At 43.0% G+C, this 15,917-nt stretch overlaps 2 protein-coding genes across 4 annotated transcripts; one reads left to right on the top strand and one right to left on the bottom strand.

Moving 5' to 3' along the window:
• Positions 1 to 4,373: 4,373 nt before the first annotated feature.
• Positions 4,374 to 5,617, top strand: LOC124275134 (BTB/POZ domain-containing protein 6-like). Its single transcript, XM_046710624.1, has 2 exons — positions 4,374 to 4,646; positions 4,947 to 5,617. The coding sequence occupies exons 1-2, from the start codon at positions 4,378 to 4,380 to the stop codon at positions 5,269 to 5,271; spliced, it is 594 nt and encodes a 197-aa protein (XP_046566580.1). The 5' UTR covers positions 4,374 to 4,377; the 3' UTR covers positions 5,272 to 5,617.
• Positions 5,618 to 11,984: 6,367 nt separating this feature from the next.
• Positions 11,985 to 15,289, bottom strand: LOC124275169 (BTB/POZ domain-containing protein 6-like). 3 transcript variants are annotated; one of them, XM_046710667.1, is made up of 4 exons: positions 15,201 to 15,289; positions 13,672 to 13,950; positions 12,697 to 13,288; positions 11,985 to 12,609 (listed from the first exon to the last, which is right to left on the bottom strand). In XM_046710667.1, exons 2-4 carry the CDS (start codon positions 13,941 to 13,943, stop codon positions 12,145 to 12,147), a joined length of 1,329 nt encoding a protein of 442 aa, XP_046566623.1. In that variant the 5' UTR covers positions 13,944 to 13,950; positions 15,201 to 15,289; the 3' UTR covers positions 11,985 to 12,144. The 3 variants fall into 3 exon arrangements, with proteins under 3 accessions (XP_046566623.1, XP_046566624.1, XP_046566622.1); XM_046710668.1 differs by having other exon boundaries at positions 11,985 to 12,614; positions 12,702 to 13,288; XM_046710666.1 differs by having other exon boundaries at positions 11,985 to 13,288.
• Between the last annotated feature and the right edge of the window lie 628 nt (positions 15,290 to 15,917).

Below are 15,917 nucleotides of genomic sequence, written 5' to 3'. Positions count from 1 at the left end.
TAACTACCTTACCATGGCCAGTACCTCCAACAGAAGAACATAACTACCTTACCATGGCCAGTACCTCCAAGAGTAGAAGATAACCACCGTATCATGGCCAGTACCTCCAACAGGAGAACATAACCACCTTACCGTGGCCAGTACCTCCAACAGAGCAACATAGCCACCTTTACCATGGCCAGTACCTCCAACAGGAGACTATAACCACCTTACCATGGCCAGTACCCTCCAACGGGAGAACATAACCACCTTACCATGGCCAGTACCTCCAACAGGAGAACATAACCACCTTACCATGGCCAACACCCCCAACAGTAAAACATAAACACCTTACCATGGCGAGTACCTCCAACAGGAGAACATAACTACCTTATCATGGCCAACACCTCCAATAGGGAGAACATTACCACCTTACCATGGCCAGTGCCTCCAACAGGAGAACATAACCACCTTACCATGGCCAACACCCCCAACAGTAAAACATAACCACCTTACCATGGCTAGTACCTCCAACAGTAGAACATAACTTCCCTATCATGGTCAGTACCTCCAACAGGAGAACATAACTACCTTACAATGGCCAGTACCTCCAACAGGAGAACATAATCACCTTACCATGGCCAGTACCTCCAACAGGAGAACATAACTACCTTACCATGGCTAGTACCTCCAACAGGAGAACATAACCACCTTACCATGGCCAGTACCTCCAACAGGAGAACATAACCACCTTACCATGGCCAGTACCTCCAACAGTAGAACATAACCACCTTATCATGGCTAGTACCTCCAACAGTAAACATAACCACCTTACCATGGCCAGTACCTCCAACAGGAGAACATAACCACCTTACCATGGCCAGTACCTCTAACAGGAGAATATAACTACCTTACCATGGCTAGTACCTCCAACAGTAGAACATAACCACCTTGTCATGGCCAACAACTCCAACAGTAGAACATAACCACCTTACCATGGCCAGTACCTCCAACAGGAGAACATAACCACCTTACCACCGTGGCCAGTACCTCCAACAGGGCAAATTGATAGCCACCTTTACCATGGCCAGTACTCCAACGGGAGAAATAACCACCTTACCATGGCCAGTACCTCCAACAGAAGAACATAACCACCTTACCATGGCTAGTACCTCCAACAGTAGAACATAACCACCTTTACTATGGCCAGTACCTCCAACAGGAGAACATAACCACCTTGCCATTGCCAGTACCCCCAACAGAAGAACATAACCACCTTACCATGGCCAGTACCTCCAACAGAGAACGTAACCACCTTTACCATGGCCAGTACCTCCAACAGGAGAACATAACTACCCTTACCATGGCCAGTACCTCCAACAGAAGAACATAACCACCTTACCACCTTACCATGGCCAGTACCTCCAACAGGAGAACATAACCACCTTACCATGGCTAGTACCTCCAACAGTAGAACATAACCACCTTACCATGGAGAGTTTAGTTTCACGGTCATTTGTTTATTTGCGTATAAATTAAGTAAACATATTGGTTCATTTTGTAAAGTCTAAAGCTGTTACCAGCCAGAAAACAGATAATTATAGGTAATTATTTTACAATAGTGTTTGCATAAAACAATAAATGAGAAAATAAGAAAATTAGCAGTAGGCTGATTTAATTGCGTAAATACACACTCACTTTTGTACACATCTACACCCACGCACCTGCCCACTGCAGTTGAAGGCAAGCTCTGATGACCACCTTCCTGAAGATGTCAGCGGCTAAACGTAGTGATACTGTAGTGTGAGTGAGGGTCCCTCCCCTGATTGAGATTTCATGTGGTGTGCCTATGTGGTGGATCGAACTCGAGTCGTCGGCGTCCACTTGGCTAACTTACCGTGGCTCAGAGTATAGAGTTTGATAGGGTTGTCACGCGATAGCAGCATACGATAGACATTGATATAGGTGTATATATACACTAGGAATGCGGAAGTTGTCTCAGCTAAAGATTACTCAAGCCAGCGATCACACACCCTCTCGCGCTTGCCGTTTTCTCCCATGTTACAAGGTAAGATCCCAACTGTTACCCGTGAAGGTCCGGGTTATAATTGATCTTCAGTAACCCATGCTTGTCGTAAGAGGCGACTAACGGGATCGGGTGGTCAGGCTCGCTGACTTGGTTGACACATGTCATCGGTTCCCAATTGCGCAGATCGATGCTCATGCTGTCGAGTGTCTGTTCCAGATTCGATTATTTACAGACCGCCGCCATATAGCTGAAATATTGCTGAGTGCGGTGTAAAAATTAAACTCACTCACTCACTAACTGTTCATATCCAACCCAGATTTAGGACCTCTGAAGTACATGATCCAGTGTTATGTCAATGATGATTACAAAAGCGTCACTCGACTCGTGCGTAAGGACACCATCCGAAGTCTCCAGTAAAGGCTGTTTTGGTGGAACATTTTAACGTGACGCATCGGTGACAAACATGGTGGCTCATGCAGTAGGCTATTTTGACAGCACTATATGTTGCCTTGTAAGTTCAGGTGGAGACTTGACTTGCCCTGGCATGTGTTTGTGACAGGTGCCACCGGTGTGGCAGGGTAAGCTCATTCCCCTCACCGTGAACACCTGGAATCGTGAACATTGGTTTATATAAACTGATGTTCAAAAGAAAGTACACAGGTTGTGCTTCTTCAATAAGAAAAAATAACAAAACCTTTTGATGAAATGAAAATGTATGTTGAAGCACACCGCAATACACGTGTTTTATCAGCAAAATGACATTGTAGCAATAAACAGCGATGTAGTGATGACCACTGCAGACGGTTCCTACGATGCTGGAAGGTCAAGGCCATTCCACGCAGCGGTCGGTAGGCCCATACATGCCAGCAGGACGAAGTCGTCTTGTCACTGTGGAATCGGCTTACGCGATGACCCAATGATGTGGCTGCTGATAACGTCACCGTCAACATCCAGTTGCGTATGTGAAGAACCCGCAGATAGCGATCCTCTTGGGTGTTGTGACTCTGGAACGTCCACTTCTGGGTCGATCACATGTCTGGCCTGTCGTACTGAAACGGTTAAACAGCCGAATTATGGTTTGTCTTGTGCAACCCAATGTCCTTGCAATATCGCTGTTGAAAGCACCCATTTGTGTCATTCCTTTGGCCTGTTCTTGTTGCGCCGACGTCAATCTTGGCATTTCCTCGTGAGATTTCTGTCAAGGATTGTTCAGTCTTCACGACAAACAGGTTTTATACTCTCTGCCAGAAAAGTGCTGGTGCATGGGACAATAATCACAATTTTGCAAAAATTCGTGCAAAACACGTACAAATGTTTTCGGTTGCATTTTGGCAATTGAAACATGATGGTTGCGTTCTATACAATCAATGTTTTTCAATAATTTTATAATTTAGAACGCATATTTGGGATTGCAACACCAAATATTACACCTGTGTACTTTCTTTGCTCTCTTCAGTTTATATTTATATTTCATAGAAATCTGTATCGGTAGAAAACAAAACCTGTTTATGTAAATACCTCTCAGGTAATGCGTTGAAACGGCTGGTTAGTACACATAGAGAGTGCTATCCATAATGTACAATTGCCTAAATGAAATACATAAAGTCAGTATTTTAATGTCAGTGGTGTCTGTGGAAAATTATAATTGTGCAGTTATCCTTTCTACGAAAGTATAAAATTGCTAAATTCCAAGGGAAGTAAGTTTGTGAAGGAGTTAGTTAAAATTCACATTTGCAATATTTCTGCCATATTGTGAATATGTCACTTCATATACATACCTCGTCAAAATTATTATACGGCCACATTTATAGCGAAATTGCAAACCCGTGTAGCTCATACTGTCCTCCAAAGTACATTTTGTGTTTTGCAACGCATATAGAAAGGCAGGCGCCTTAACTGTCACGATGTGCACGTGCGATCACGTGATGCTTATGTAGAAGTCAGGGGTCTCACGCTGAAAACTGAAGTTTGATCAAAACATGCATTTGTACATGACTTTGACTGAACGATGCGACTGCCGATCTGAAGATCTTAATTTGTATGTGAAATGCCTAACCGTCCCCTATCAGAAAATCAAAGATGAGGGATGCAGCAAACTGGGATGTCCTGTAAGTCTGTCATCAACCCGCTCATTCCCAAACACAACATGACTGGACAGGTGAAAGATCTGTGAAAGGCCAGTGCCAGAGAAGACAGGGTCCTTTAACGCCAGGCAAGACGTCTTCCAATTTCAACTTTCTTCGTAAATTGCAAATTCGAGTACATTTCAAGTACACCACTGGCCCCTTGCTTTAAAAAAACTAATATCATCTAAAGCACAAATGATCACGTTATTTCATCCTTACTTTCTCTGTTCGTAGATGAAGAAGATGACAGGTGCCAGCAGAGAATCTGGGTATGTGGACAACTGGCAGACTGGAAGGACTGTCACTCAGTGTAATCTGCGCATGCTCGACACAGAAGATTTCAGTGACGTCACTTTCCTTGTAGGGTCGAATAAGCAGGAGATCAGAGCTCACCGCTACGTTCTTGTCAGTCGAAGCTGTGTCTTCCATGCCATGTTCTGTGGCCCCCTGGCGGAGAAGGGGGAGGTAACCATCCCTGACATTGAGGCAGACATCTTCAGAGAGTTCCTAAGGTTAGACCATGTTTATGGATACATTTACCAATGATAAAAACCCTCACCTATACTTCTTCGAGAAGTCTGGAAGACTGAAGCCCTTACGATTAAACTGCATGGATTTGTACATTAGCAATGTGCTTGCCCCATCACATTGATCCAAATGGGAAGAAACATTCCTAATAACATCAAGCATTTGCTTAACTGAACAAAAATAAATATCAATTCTGATTATGCTATTCTGAAGTTAGCTTAAAACAAAATAATACAACCGTTGGGAAATTCTTCCTATCCTTTTTTTCTTACATGCTGTTGTAGGTATGTGTACACAGACAAGGCTACTGTCAGCACTGATACAGTCATAGGACTCATGTACACATCCAGGAAATATGCTCTAGATGCATTGTACAGTCTCTGTGTAACGCTCCTGGAGACTTCACTGACAGAAGACAATGTCTGCCAGATCCTGGAGCAGTGTCATGGTTACGGAGAACTGGACTTGGAACAGAAGGCCCTGAAGATCCTGACTGAAGGAGGAAAGAAAGTCATCCAGTCTTCCGATTCGGGCAGCTTTGCCCCTGACTGTGCGGCTAAATTTGTCAGGTCAAGTAATCTTAGATTTAAAGGAGGAAGACATATTTGAAGTTGTGCTGTCCTGGACAAAGGAAAGATGCCGGAAGGAAGGTGTGAGTGACACGCCTGAGAACAGACGGAGACTCCTGGGGAGATAAAGTATGACATCAGATTCACCAGCATGTCCATGGAGTATGTTGTCAAGGTTGTGGGAAGATCTGGTTTGTTGACAGACAGCGAGAGAATACGAATAATGGACAGAGCCATAGACACAACTGTTGACATATCTCCATTTAACCATTCTGTGAGAAAAGCCCCAAGTACTATCATTAAGAAACTGAAGACACCCTGTAAGAGTGTGTACAGGTTCTTGTCTTACCGACATTTATTAATACCAGCTGGGTCTCATGCTATCTGCTTCAACATGCAGTTGTTATAAATACATGCCAAGGATGAAAAAATGAAAACAAAATGTTTCGAAAACTGTCAATTTTCAACTCGCTCGCCCATGAACCCATGGGCGAACAGTGGCCCATGGGCGAGCGAGTGTAAATTGAAAGTTTTCGAATATTTTTTGCATTTTTCATCCTTGGCATGTATTAATAACAACTGCATGTTCCATTTGGTCAAAACCCTTGTCAGAAAGTGCCCACAGTGCGGAGAGTTTCTGGACTTTTGTGATCCAGAATTAAATTGTGACGTGTTGCACTCAGTTTGTTTCCCACTCTGTTGTTCTTCACGGGTTTTTCAAAAGCAAACTTACCAGGGAAAAGTCTTCAACAAGCTGGTTTAGATGTTGTCTGTTGTTGCTGTACATTTTCTGTTCTTAGTCATATGTCAAAAGTCACGTGGTTTGGCGGCCATATTGGATTGAAAGTGTGCAAAAATGCGATATGCTATCAGAACGGCCTAAAACAGCATATATCTCCGTCAGCATCGACCCAATAGCGTCCATATTTGGTATGTGTCTCTGCCATGAGATTCCGATGATTTTCGACCGCTTTGTTCCAAGGGGATACTGCCCGCCGTTTGGCCGCCATCTTGGATTTAAACTTATTATTTTTCAGATTGCCATAGCAACGAAAGTTGAAAAGTGAATGACTTGACATTTACTATATTAGTAGGCACAGTTAATGGGAAGCTTTCTGCACAATCTCAGTTCTGTACGTCGAATAGTTCCGGAGAAAATAGGGGGGAAATAGTTTGGCGGACAGACATGCGGACAGACGTCGGGATCAGTTTTGCCGAGTTTGACCATTCCATACGATACACTAGGTCCGGGCAAAGCAGAAACACCAATTCCTTTTAGCTCAGAAGCAGTAACAGCGGCGTCTTAGCTCGTCAAAAAAAGTACTTTTCTTGTGACGGACCGGTCAAATGACTTTGACCCCCGTGACCTTGTTGACCTTGACCATTAGAAAGTCTGTTGGGCTGTCTACCATGTCCGGGGGTTAAAACCCTGATTCAAAATTAATTCCAAAATGTCAACGTTTGACAGCAAACATCTCAAGAACTAATTGTTCACCACTTCCAAATTTCTTGTACAGATGCATAATCGAATTCCCAACAATTTCGCCTGGACGGGTCAAGTCGCTAAAATGTACCGTTTGGCAGTTATTTTCGTTTTCAGTCTTTTGGCCATGTTTTCCAGCAGTTTTCTGAGTAGTTTGCTCCCAAAATGTGCAGATTCTGCACACAAAGTGCCAGTATGGTAGATGGCGTCTTGGTGATTCCAGAACACTAATTGTTTTGACCGTAGACCCAAGAACAACTGAGATACAGCCTGTTAAAGAGGGAACTATTTCTTCTCCGGAACTTCTTAAAAGGTACATGACCCCGCGACCCCGGCTGTATTTGGAAGATCCGCTCGCCTGTCAAGAAACGTGTTCTGGCTCCGTTTTGGACGATGATTTCTAGCCCTCAGATACAATAGATAGAACTAAAGCCAAGGAGACCTCAGCGTTGCCTGCAACTGTATCAAGGCTCGTCTCATTTAAAAAGACATGTTTGGGCGCTAAGAGAGAGAGAGTGCGGAGAGTACTAGCTCAACATTTCGGAAGCCAATCCACTTTACTAAGTTCCCCGTAGGATACGAGCCTGCTCTGTCTTGTGTTGGACTTGTACTTGGAGAGATATGGACTGCGAGACAGTAAACCTATGTGAGTATAGAACTTGGTGTTGCGTTTATACTTGAATATATGTAGGCCAGTACATGAATGTGATGTAGTTAGTTAGGAGTCACGGTCGCCCGACCCCTCACTCCTTGACTGAGCATTCCCCATGGACCAAGCGAGTGCAGAGCTGGAGCTTACATCTCCCCTGACAATGTGGAACGACCATAAGCAATAGGTAACTGAGGTAGGGTTTACTAACACCCAAACGCCAGTTACGACAATACTGGACGGATAGAAACATGACAATAATACGCCGCACTCAACAATATCCCAGCTATATGGCTGGCGGTACAAGGACATATCTAACTTGGGAATTCCTTGATGCACCTTCCCAAGCTCGAGGCCTGTACTAGAAGCACTTGAAGGTTTTTTAATCTGCTATCTATAGAATAACGGAGATCCGATATAACGGTTTTCAAGAAACCTGTCCAATCATACCCACACCCTCTCAGTGAGACACCCATTCGCCAGCACACACAAGTCAGCCGCCTAACCCGTTCAGTCACGGCGACTTCCACAAAATGGAAGTCGGATAACTGGTAGTCTAGACTGCGGACTTTGTGTACCCCACTGATAAGTGTAAATTGGCAGGCTCCAACGGCCAACAGCTATGATTACACAATTCCATTTAGAATGTGGTCAAATGTAACTTATTATATATTTGGGATTACACTTTCTTAGTAAAGTACAGATTCTAATACTTCATGGGTTGAGTCTCATCTGGGATTCAGACCCACACCCTCAGAGTCAGGCACCTAATCGCCAGCACACAAAGGGTGTTGGTTCGAATTCGGATGGGACTCAACCCAAAAGTTCTAGAATCTGTACTTTTACTAAGAAAGTGTAATCCCAAATATAACATATGTTACATTCATCTCACCGTTGGGATTGCAGATTCTAGTGCTCTTTGGGTTGAGTCCCATCCGGGATTCGAACCAACACCCTTTGTGTGCTGGCGAATAGGTGGAAAAGTGAGAACAACCCTGCAGCTGAGGTTGACTGACTCCGTGGACTTGACACTTATAATGTAGTCTACATACAGAGAGTGAGTGAGTTTAAATTTACGCGGCTTTTAGCGATATTCCAGCAATACCACGGCAATGGACACTAGAAATGGGCTTCACACATTGTACCCATGTGGGGAATAGAACCCGGGTCTTCGGCGTGATGAGTGAACGCATTAACCACTTGGCTGCCCCACTACCCCGTCACTATCAGCTACATGGTTATATCGGTAAAATGCTCTTCCTTCTACCAATAAGGAGCTAATCAAAATCACGCACAAAAGAGTGAGTGAGTGAGTTTAGTTTTACGCAATATTCCAGCTACATGGCGGCGGTCTGTAAATAAACGAGTCTGGACCAGACAATCCAGTGATCAGCAGCATGAGCATCGATCTGCACAATTGGGAACCGATGACATGTGTCAACCAAGTCAGCGAGCCTGACAACCCGATCCCGTTAGTCGCCTTTTACAAGCATAGTCGCCTTTTGTGGCAAGCATGGGTTGCTGAAGACCTATTCTATTCCGGATCTTCACGGGTCCACGCACAAAAGAGTACTGTTGTTGTTATGATTTACCATGTAGGCAAATAGTTATGTAAATATGGGGTATATGTAAACTTTCATGCAGTTTCATTGGACAATAATTACCTCTCTGTTAACACATATTGTGTAGTATCTGTGTGAAATGGTTTTGACGCCGTGCACTATACACATGTATCAATGTAACTAGGGTCGTGAATCTACATAGTCAACTGTAAGACACGTGTATCAATGTAACGAGGGTCATGAATCTACATAGTCAACTGGAAGACACATGTATCAGTGTAACGAGGGTCGTGAATCTACATATTCAACTCGTAAGACACAACTGTATCAGTGTAACGAGGGTCGTGAATCTACATAGTCAACTGTAAGACATGTATCATGTATCAGGGTGTAACGAGGGTCGTGAATCTACATAGTCAACTGGAAGACACATGTATCAATGTAACGAGGGTCGTGAATCTACATAGTCAACTGGAAGACACATGTATCAGTGTAACGAGGGTCGTGAATCTACATAGTCAACTGTAAGACACATGTATCAGTGTAACGAGGGTCGTGAATCTACATAGTCAACTGTAAGACACATGTATCAATGTAACGAGGGTCGTGAATCTACATAGTCAACTGTAAGACACATGTATCAATGTAACGAGGGTCGTGAATCTACATAGTCAACTGTAAGACACATGTATCAGTGTAACGAGGGTCGTGAATCTACATAGTCAACTGTAAGACACATGTATCAGTGTAACGAGGGTCGTGAATCTACATAGTCAACTGTAAGACACATGTATCAGTGTAACGAGGGTCGTGAATCTACATAGTCAACTGTAAGACACATGTATCAGTGTAACGAGGGTCGTGAATCTACATAGTCAACTGGAAGACACATGTATCAGTGTAACGAGGGTCGTGAATCTACATAGTCAACTGTAAGACACATGTATCAGTGTAACGAGGGTCGTGAATCTACATAGTTCAACTGTAAGACACACATGTATCAGTGTAACGAGGGTCGTGAATCTACATAGTCAACTGTAAGACACATGTATCAGTGTAACGAGGGTCGTGAATCTACATAGTCAACTGTAAGACACATGTATCAATGTAACGAGGGTCGTGAATCTACATAGTCAACTGTAAGACACATGTATCAATGTAACGAGGGTCGTGAATCTACATAGTCAACTGTAAGACACATGTATCAATGTAACGAGGGTCGTGAATCTACATAGTCAACTGTAAGACACATGTATCAATGTAACGAGGGTCGTGAATCTACATAGTCAACTGTAAGACACATGTATCAGTGTAACGAGGGTCGTGAATCTACATAGTCAACTGTAAGACACATGTATCAGTGTAACGAGGGTCGTGAATCTACATAGTCAACTGGAAGACACATGTATCAGTGTAACGAGGGTCGTGAATCTACACAGTCAACTGTAAGACACATGTATCAGTGTAACGAGGGTCGTGAATCTACATAGTCAACTGTAAGACACATGTATCAGTGTAACGAGGGTCGTGAATCTACATAGTCAACTGTAAGACACATGTATCAATGTAACGAGGGTCGTGAATCTACACAGTCAACTGTAAGACACATGTATCAGTGTAACGAGGGTCGTGAATCTACATAGTCAACTGGAAGACACATGTATCAATGTAACGAGGGTCGTGAATCTACATAGTCAACTGTAAGACACATGTATCAATGTAACGAGGGTCGTGAATCTACATAGTCAACTGTAAGACACATGTATCAGTGTAACGAGGGTCGTGAATCTACATAGTCAACTGGAAGACACGTGTATAAGTGTAACGAGGGTCGTGAATCTACATAGTCAACTGTAAGACACATGTATCAGTGTAACGAGGGTCGTGAATCTACATAGTCAACTGTAAGACACGTGTATCAGTGTAACGAGGGTCGTGAATCTACATAGTCAACTGGAAGACACATGTATCAATGTAACGAGGGTCGTCTACATGAGTCAACTGAATCTACATATTCAACTGTAAGACACATGTATCAATGTAACGAGGGTCGTGAATCTACATAGTCAACTGTAAGACACATGTATCATTGTAACGAGGGTCGTGAATCTACATAGTCAACTGTAAGACACATGTATCATTGTAACGAGGGTCGTGAATCTACATAGTCAACTGGAAGACACATGTATCAACTGTAACGAGGGTCGTGAATCTACATAGTCAACTGGAAGACACATGTATAAATGTAACGAGGGTCGTGAATCTACATAGTCAACTGTAAGACACATGTATCATTGTAACGAGGGTCGTGAATCTACATAGTCAACTGTAAGACACATGTATCAGTGTAACGAGGGTCGTGAATCTACATAGTCAACTGTAAGACACATGTATCATTGTAACGAGGGTCGTGAATCTACATAGTCAACTGTAAGACACATGTATCAGTGTAACGAGGGTCGTGAATCTACATAGTCAACTGTAAGACACATGTATCAATGTCACGAGGGTCGTGAATCTACATAGTCAACTGTAAGACACATGTATCAGTGTAACGAGGGTCGTGAATCTACATAGTCAACTGTAAGACACATGTATCAATGTAACGAGGGTCGTGAATCTACATAGTCAACTGTAAGACACATGTATCAATATAACGAGGGTCGTGAATCTACATAGTCAACTGGAAGACACATGTATCAATGTAACGAGGGTCGTGAATCTACATAGTCAACTGTAAGACACATGTATCAGTGTAACGAGGGTCGTGAATCTACAGTCAACTGTAAGACACATGTATCAATGTAACGAGGGTCGTGAATATACATAGGCAACTGTAAGACACATGTATCAGTGTAACAAGGGTCATGAATCTACATAGTCAACTGGAAGTCACATGTATAAGTGTAACGAGGGTCGTGAATCTACATAGTCAACTGTAAGACACATGTATCAATGTAACGAGGGTCGTGAATCTACATAGTCAACTGTAAGACACATGTATCAATGTAACGAGGGTCGTGAATCTACATAGTCAACTGTAAGACACATGTATCAGTGTAACGAGGGTTGTGAATCTACATAGTCAACTGGAAGACACATGTATCAATGTAATGAGGGTCGTGAATCTACATATAGTCAACTCAGTTTATCATTTTCATGCCAAAAATGATCCGGTTTCCACCACAGTGTCGGTCAGCAGGACACGTGACATACTCTCTAGGAGCGGGGACAGAATATCAAGCCAGGTATCTGTCCCAGCCCGGTGGATGTGATGGTGGTACTCATTGGGGAGTCTGTAAATGTGAACTGTACTCCCCCCACTGTTACTGTGTCCATTCCGTACAAGCCACAACAAGTGGCAGGCCCCTTCATGTCCGCATAGAGAGTATACGTTGCACCTGCTGTGAGGGAGACATACGTTTTAAACACGACGTTATTCAGCTGCCTTTTCTTTTGAATCTGCAGCACTGTGTCCTGGAATGGTTCACAAAGCACCACGTCGTTAGCGTCATACACTCTGATTGTCAGTGTATAGTCTGCAACATCGTGCCCACCATATAGCTGACAGCCATAAAGGAGGATGCTCTCACTTGGTGTAAATGAGATAGCATTTTGCCCAGCTGGCATTTCCCAGCTGCTCAGTAACGAAAATCTATTCACGATTTTACAGGATGCATTCAGATTCCCTGTAACAGTGTGTGTATTCGATGCTATTCCAAAACTGTAAGCTGATGTATTCTGAGTTTTTGTAGAAGTCTGTGCATTCAGATTCCCTGCAAACGTTTGTGTGGCATTTCTCCTGGATTGTCTAAACGGGGATATGTCCACTGTCGTGTCTACGGCTCTGTCTATTATTCTCATTTTCTCATCCACTGTCAGTAATCCAGATGGGCCCACAACCTTCACCAGATACTCCAGGGGCATGCTGGTAAACCGGATCTCATACCTCATGTCATCCAGGAGTCTTCGTCCGTTCTCAGGCGTGTCACACACAACTTCCTTCCGGCATTTTTCCTTTGTCCAGGACAGCACTGCTTCAAATATATCCTCCTCTTTCAGGTTCAGCGTCTCCGAATTCAGGAACTTCCCCAGACAATCAGAACAAAGACCCACAAATCCTGGAGACTTGGTGACTCTCTCCCCTCCTTCTGTCAGGATCTTCAAGGCCTTCTGTTCCAAGTCCAGTTCCCCGTAACCATGACACTCCTCGAGGATCTGGCAGACATTGTCGTCTGACAGAGACTCGTCCATGAAAGCTACACAGAGGTCGTACAATCCATCTAGAGAATATTTCCTGGATGTGTACATGAGTCCTGTGACAGTTTCTGCGTTAATAGTAGCCTTGTCTGTGTACACATACCTGCATAATATGTCAGAAAAAAGGGTTTCAGATTAAAAAAATGTTCTTAATGTCTTTTCAATCTTTAGCTTATTTCAAATTAAAGCAACATAATCCGGGTGCCTTTTCACTTTTATATGTTTACCAGTTCCGATTTTATGTTTGAAAATACATGTGGAGGTAAGTGTCGATTATTATCTTTTTTATCCCTTGCCTGGCGAGGTAAGCATATATAATATTATACTGACTTTTGCTATGCTGTGGTAAACACTTGGTGCCTCAAAAGTGAACTTTTGGTCTTCCCAACATCTTTGAAACATTGATAAAGTTCAGAAAAAGAAAGCTTAAGGCGTTGTTTTCATTAATGTATTATTCAATATACAAAACTGCTAGATTAGGCTAACCTTAAGAATTCCTTGAAGATGTCTGGCTCAATGTCAGGAATGGTTATTTCCCCTTTCTCCGCCAGGGGGCCACACAACATGGCCTTGAATACACAGCTCCGACTGACAAGAACGTAACTGTGAGCTCGGACCACTTGTTTCTGTGGCCCCAACCGGAAGGTGGCGTCACTGCAGTCTTCAGTTTCGAGCATGCGCAGATTGCACTCTGTTACAGTCTTCCTAGCCTGCCAGTCGTCCACCAATCCAGATGTTGTTTTTTTTGTCCCGGACATCTTGTAGCTTGGAACACACAAGGCATGAGTATATATAGACTAAGGCTTAGTCTCTGAATATATATAATTTTGATAGTAACAAACAAGCCCATTTATATTGAAAAGGAGCCCTAGGGTGACCAGAGATTCAGAACCTGAACCTGAGGAAATCTGGACTTGCTTTATTTAGGGCTTTAGCACTGCAGAGAGGGCTTGGCAGTAGGGAAATTAATGTGGTTCAGGGATTGTGAGACAGACTAGAGTATATACAGCATGGGCGGATTTTAAAAGGAGGGGGTTCAGGGGGTTGGAAGCCCCATTGGCTCCGTCAACGCAAAAAAATAATCTTCAATGTGATCTTAAGTCATTTTCAAAGGGGGGTCGAACCCCTGAAACAACAACAACAACCCCCACCCCACCCCCACCCGGATCCGCCACTGATACATATCATAGGAACAACCGTGAAGATCCAGGCACAGGCACACTGTGTAGCAAATGGGGTTGCGCAACAATGAGAAAATGACCAGTCTTCCTATATTTAATATCAAAATGAAATATCGCTTGATTGGTTACCATCAAAGGTAGACACCCATTGTGCTCTCAGATTTCCAACCTCATATTTTTAAAAATCAATTTGTATTTACACACGTAAAATATACGCAATTCAACATTTTAAGCGCCATTCGTGGCACATCAATCGTTCTTCGCCTCTATTACCCATGCCGTCTTCCGGAGTAGATCGATGTTCATGCTGTTGATCACTGGATTGTCTGGTCCAGATTCGATTATTTACAGACCGCCGCCATGAAGCTGGAATATTGTTGAGTGCGGCGTAAAACTAAACTCACTCATATCATAGAATATATAGATCATATGGAATATATAGGTCATGTAGGATATATATATGTCTCAATTCGTGTAAAACGGTTACATGACCGGACTTGTACTACACTGTCGAAGGGACAAAACTCTGTAATTACTAATTTAATACAGGCTGTGTATTTTGCTGTCTAGTAAACTACGGGTCGTTATTTAAGTGATTATCAATATCGCTTCCGTCAGAAATAGTGACAGTTATCAAGACAGCCGACAGATGTGTTACGTATGACGGGATATGTTCGTAAATCTGAAAAGCCGCCTGTTGTGTCGGTAATTGCAAATACCACAGGGGCAGACTCAGTAACTCCCGATATACACCTCTCAAACAGACACCACCACAAACTACGGGTGGGTCATCATTCACTACAGATGTGTGGGTCGTGTCAATTTTAACTATACCTGGAACTGGCACAGAACTTTAAACTCGCGAGATCGAGAGAGACGTCTTCACCTGCTTGACACCAGTAAACTTCACTTCCTTGACACTTCACTTCCTTGTAATCCTAGTTTCGTTTTGATCGTAGGCGATGTGTATATTATATGCACAGGGGTTCGAATCACTGTTTGGACAATAATTTTAAAATATAAAATCTATATTTTTGCAACCGTATATTGTTTTTATATGTTATGAGTAACTTAGGTTTCAAATTTGAACGAAATCGGTGAAGAAATGGATTTTTTGAAAATTCTCCCGCTACACTCATTACATAAAATACACAAGGGGTGACACTCGCGATGCTAAAAGCCTGATCGAAAACCGGACAGCCCGACTATTTTAACGCGCGTTCAATCAAACCGTACGTTTTTCACAAAACAATGTGTTGAGCTAGTAGATTATTCTTTTGGCCTTCTGCTCATCGTATTCAGTTTGTCTAACTACATTTCATATTTGATCACTGACCCTCGCATTAGCACTACCCTCCGTTTTGAACAAACGTCTGGCCGCCCTTCGGTAAACATCGACCCTGTCCGAAAATCTCTCAAAAACGACTCTCATTGGTCAATTTCCACGTGTGCGATTATTGCAGAATATTGTTTTGACAGTTGATATGTTTGGAAAACCCGAACATGGTTTTGGGAATTCTTTCATGGTGAGTAAAATTATTTTAGGCGTTA

The sequence above is a fragment of the Haliotis rubra genome, unplaced genomic scaffold (genome assembly GCF_003918875.1).
Source record: "Haliotis rubra isolate DU_JTF1 unplaced genomic scaffold, ASM391887v1 Scf199, whole genome shotgun sequence".
Lineage (NCBI taxonomy): Eukaryota > Metazoa > Mollusca > Gastropoda > Lepetellida > Haliotidae > Haliotis > Haliotis rubra.
Note: the sequence above shows the minus strand (reverse complement) of the source record. Positions and strands in the feature narration are given on the sequence as shown.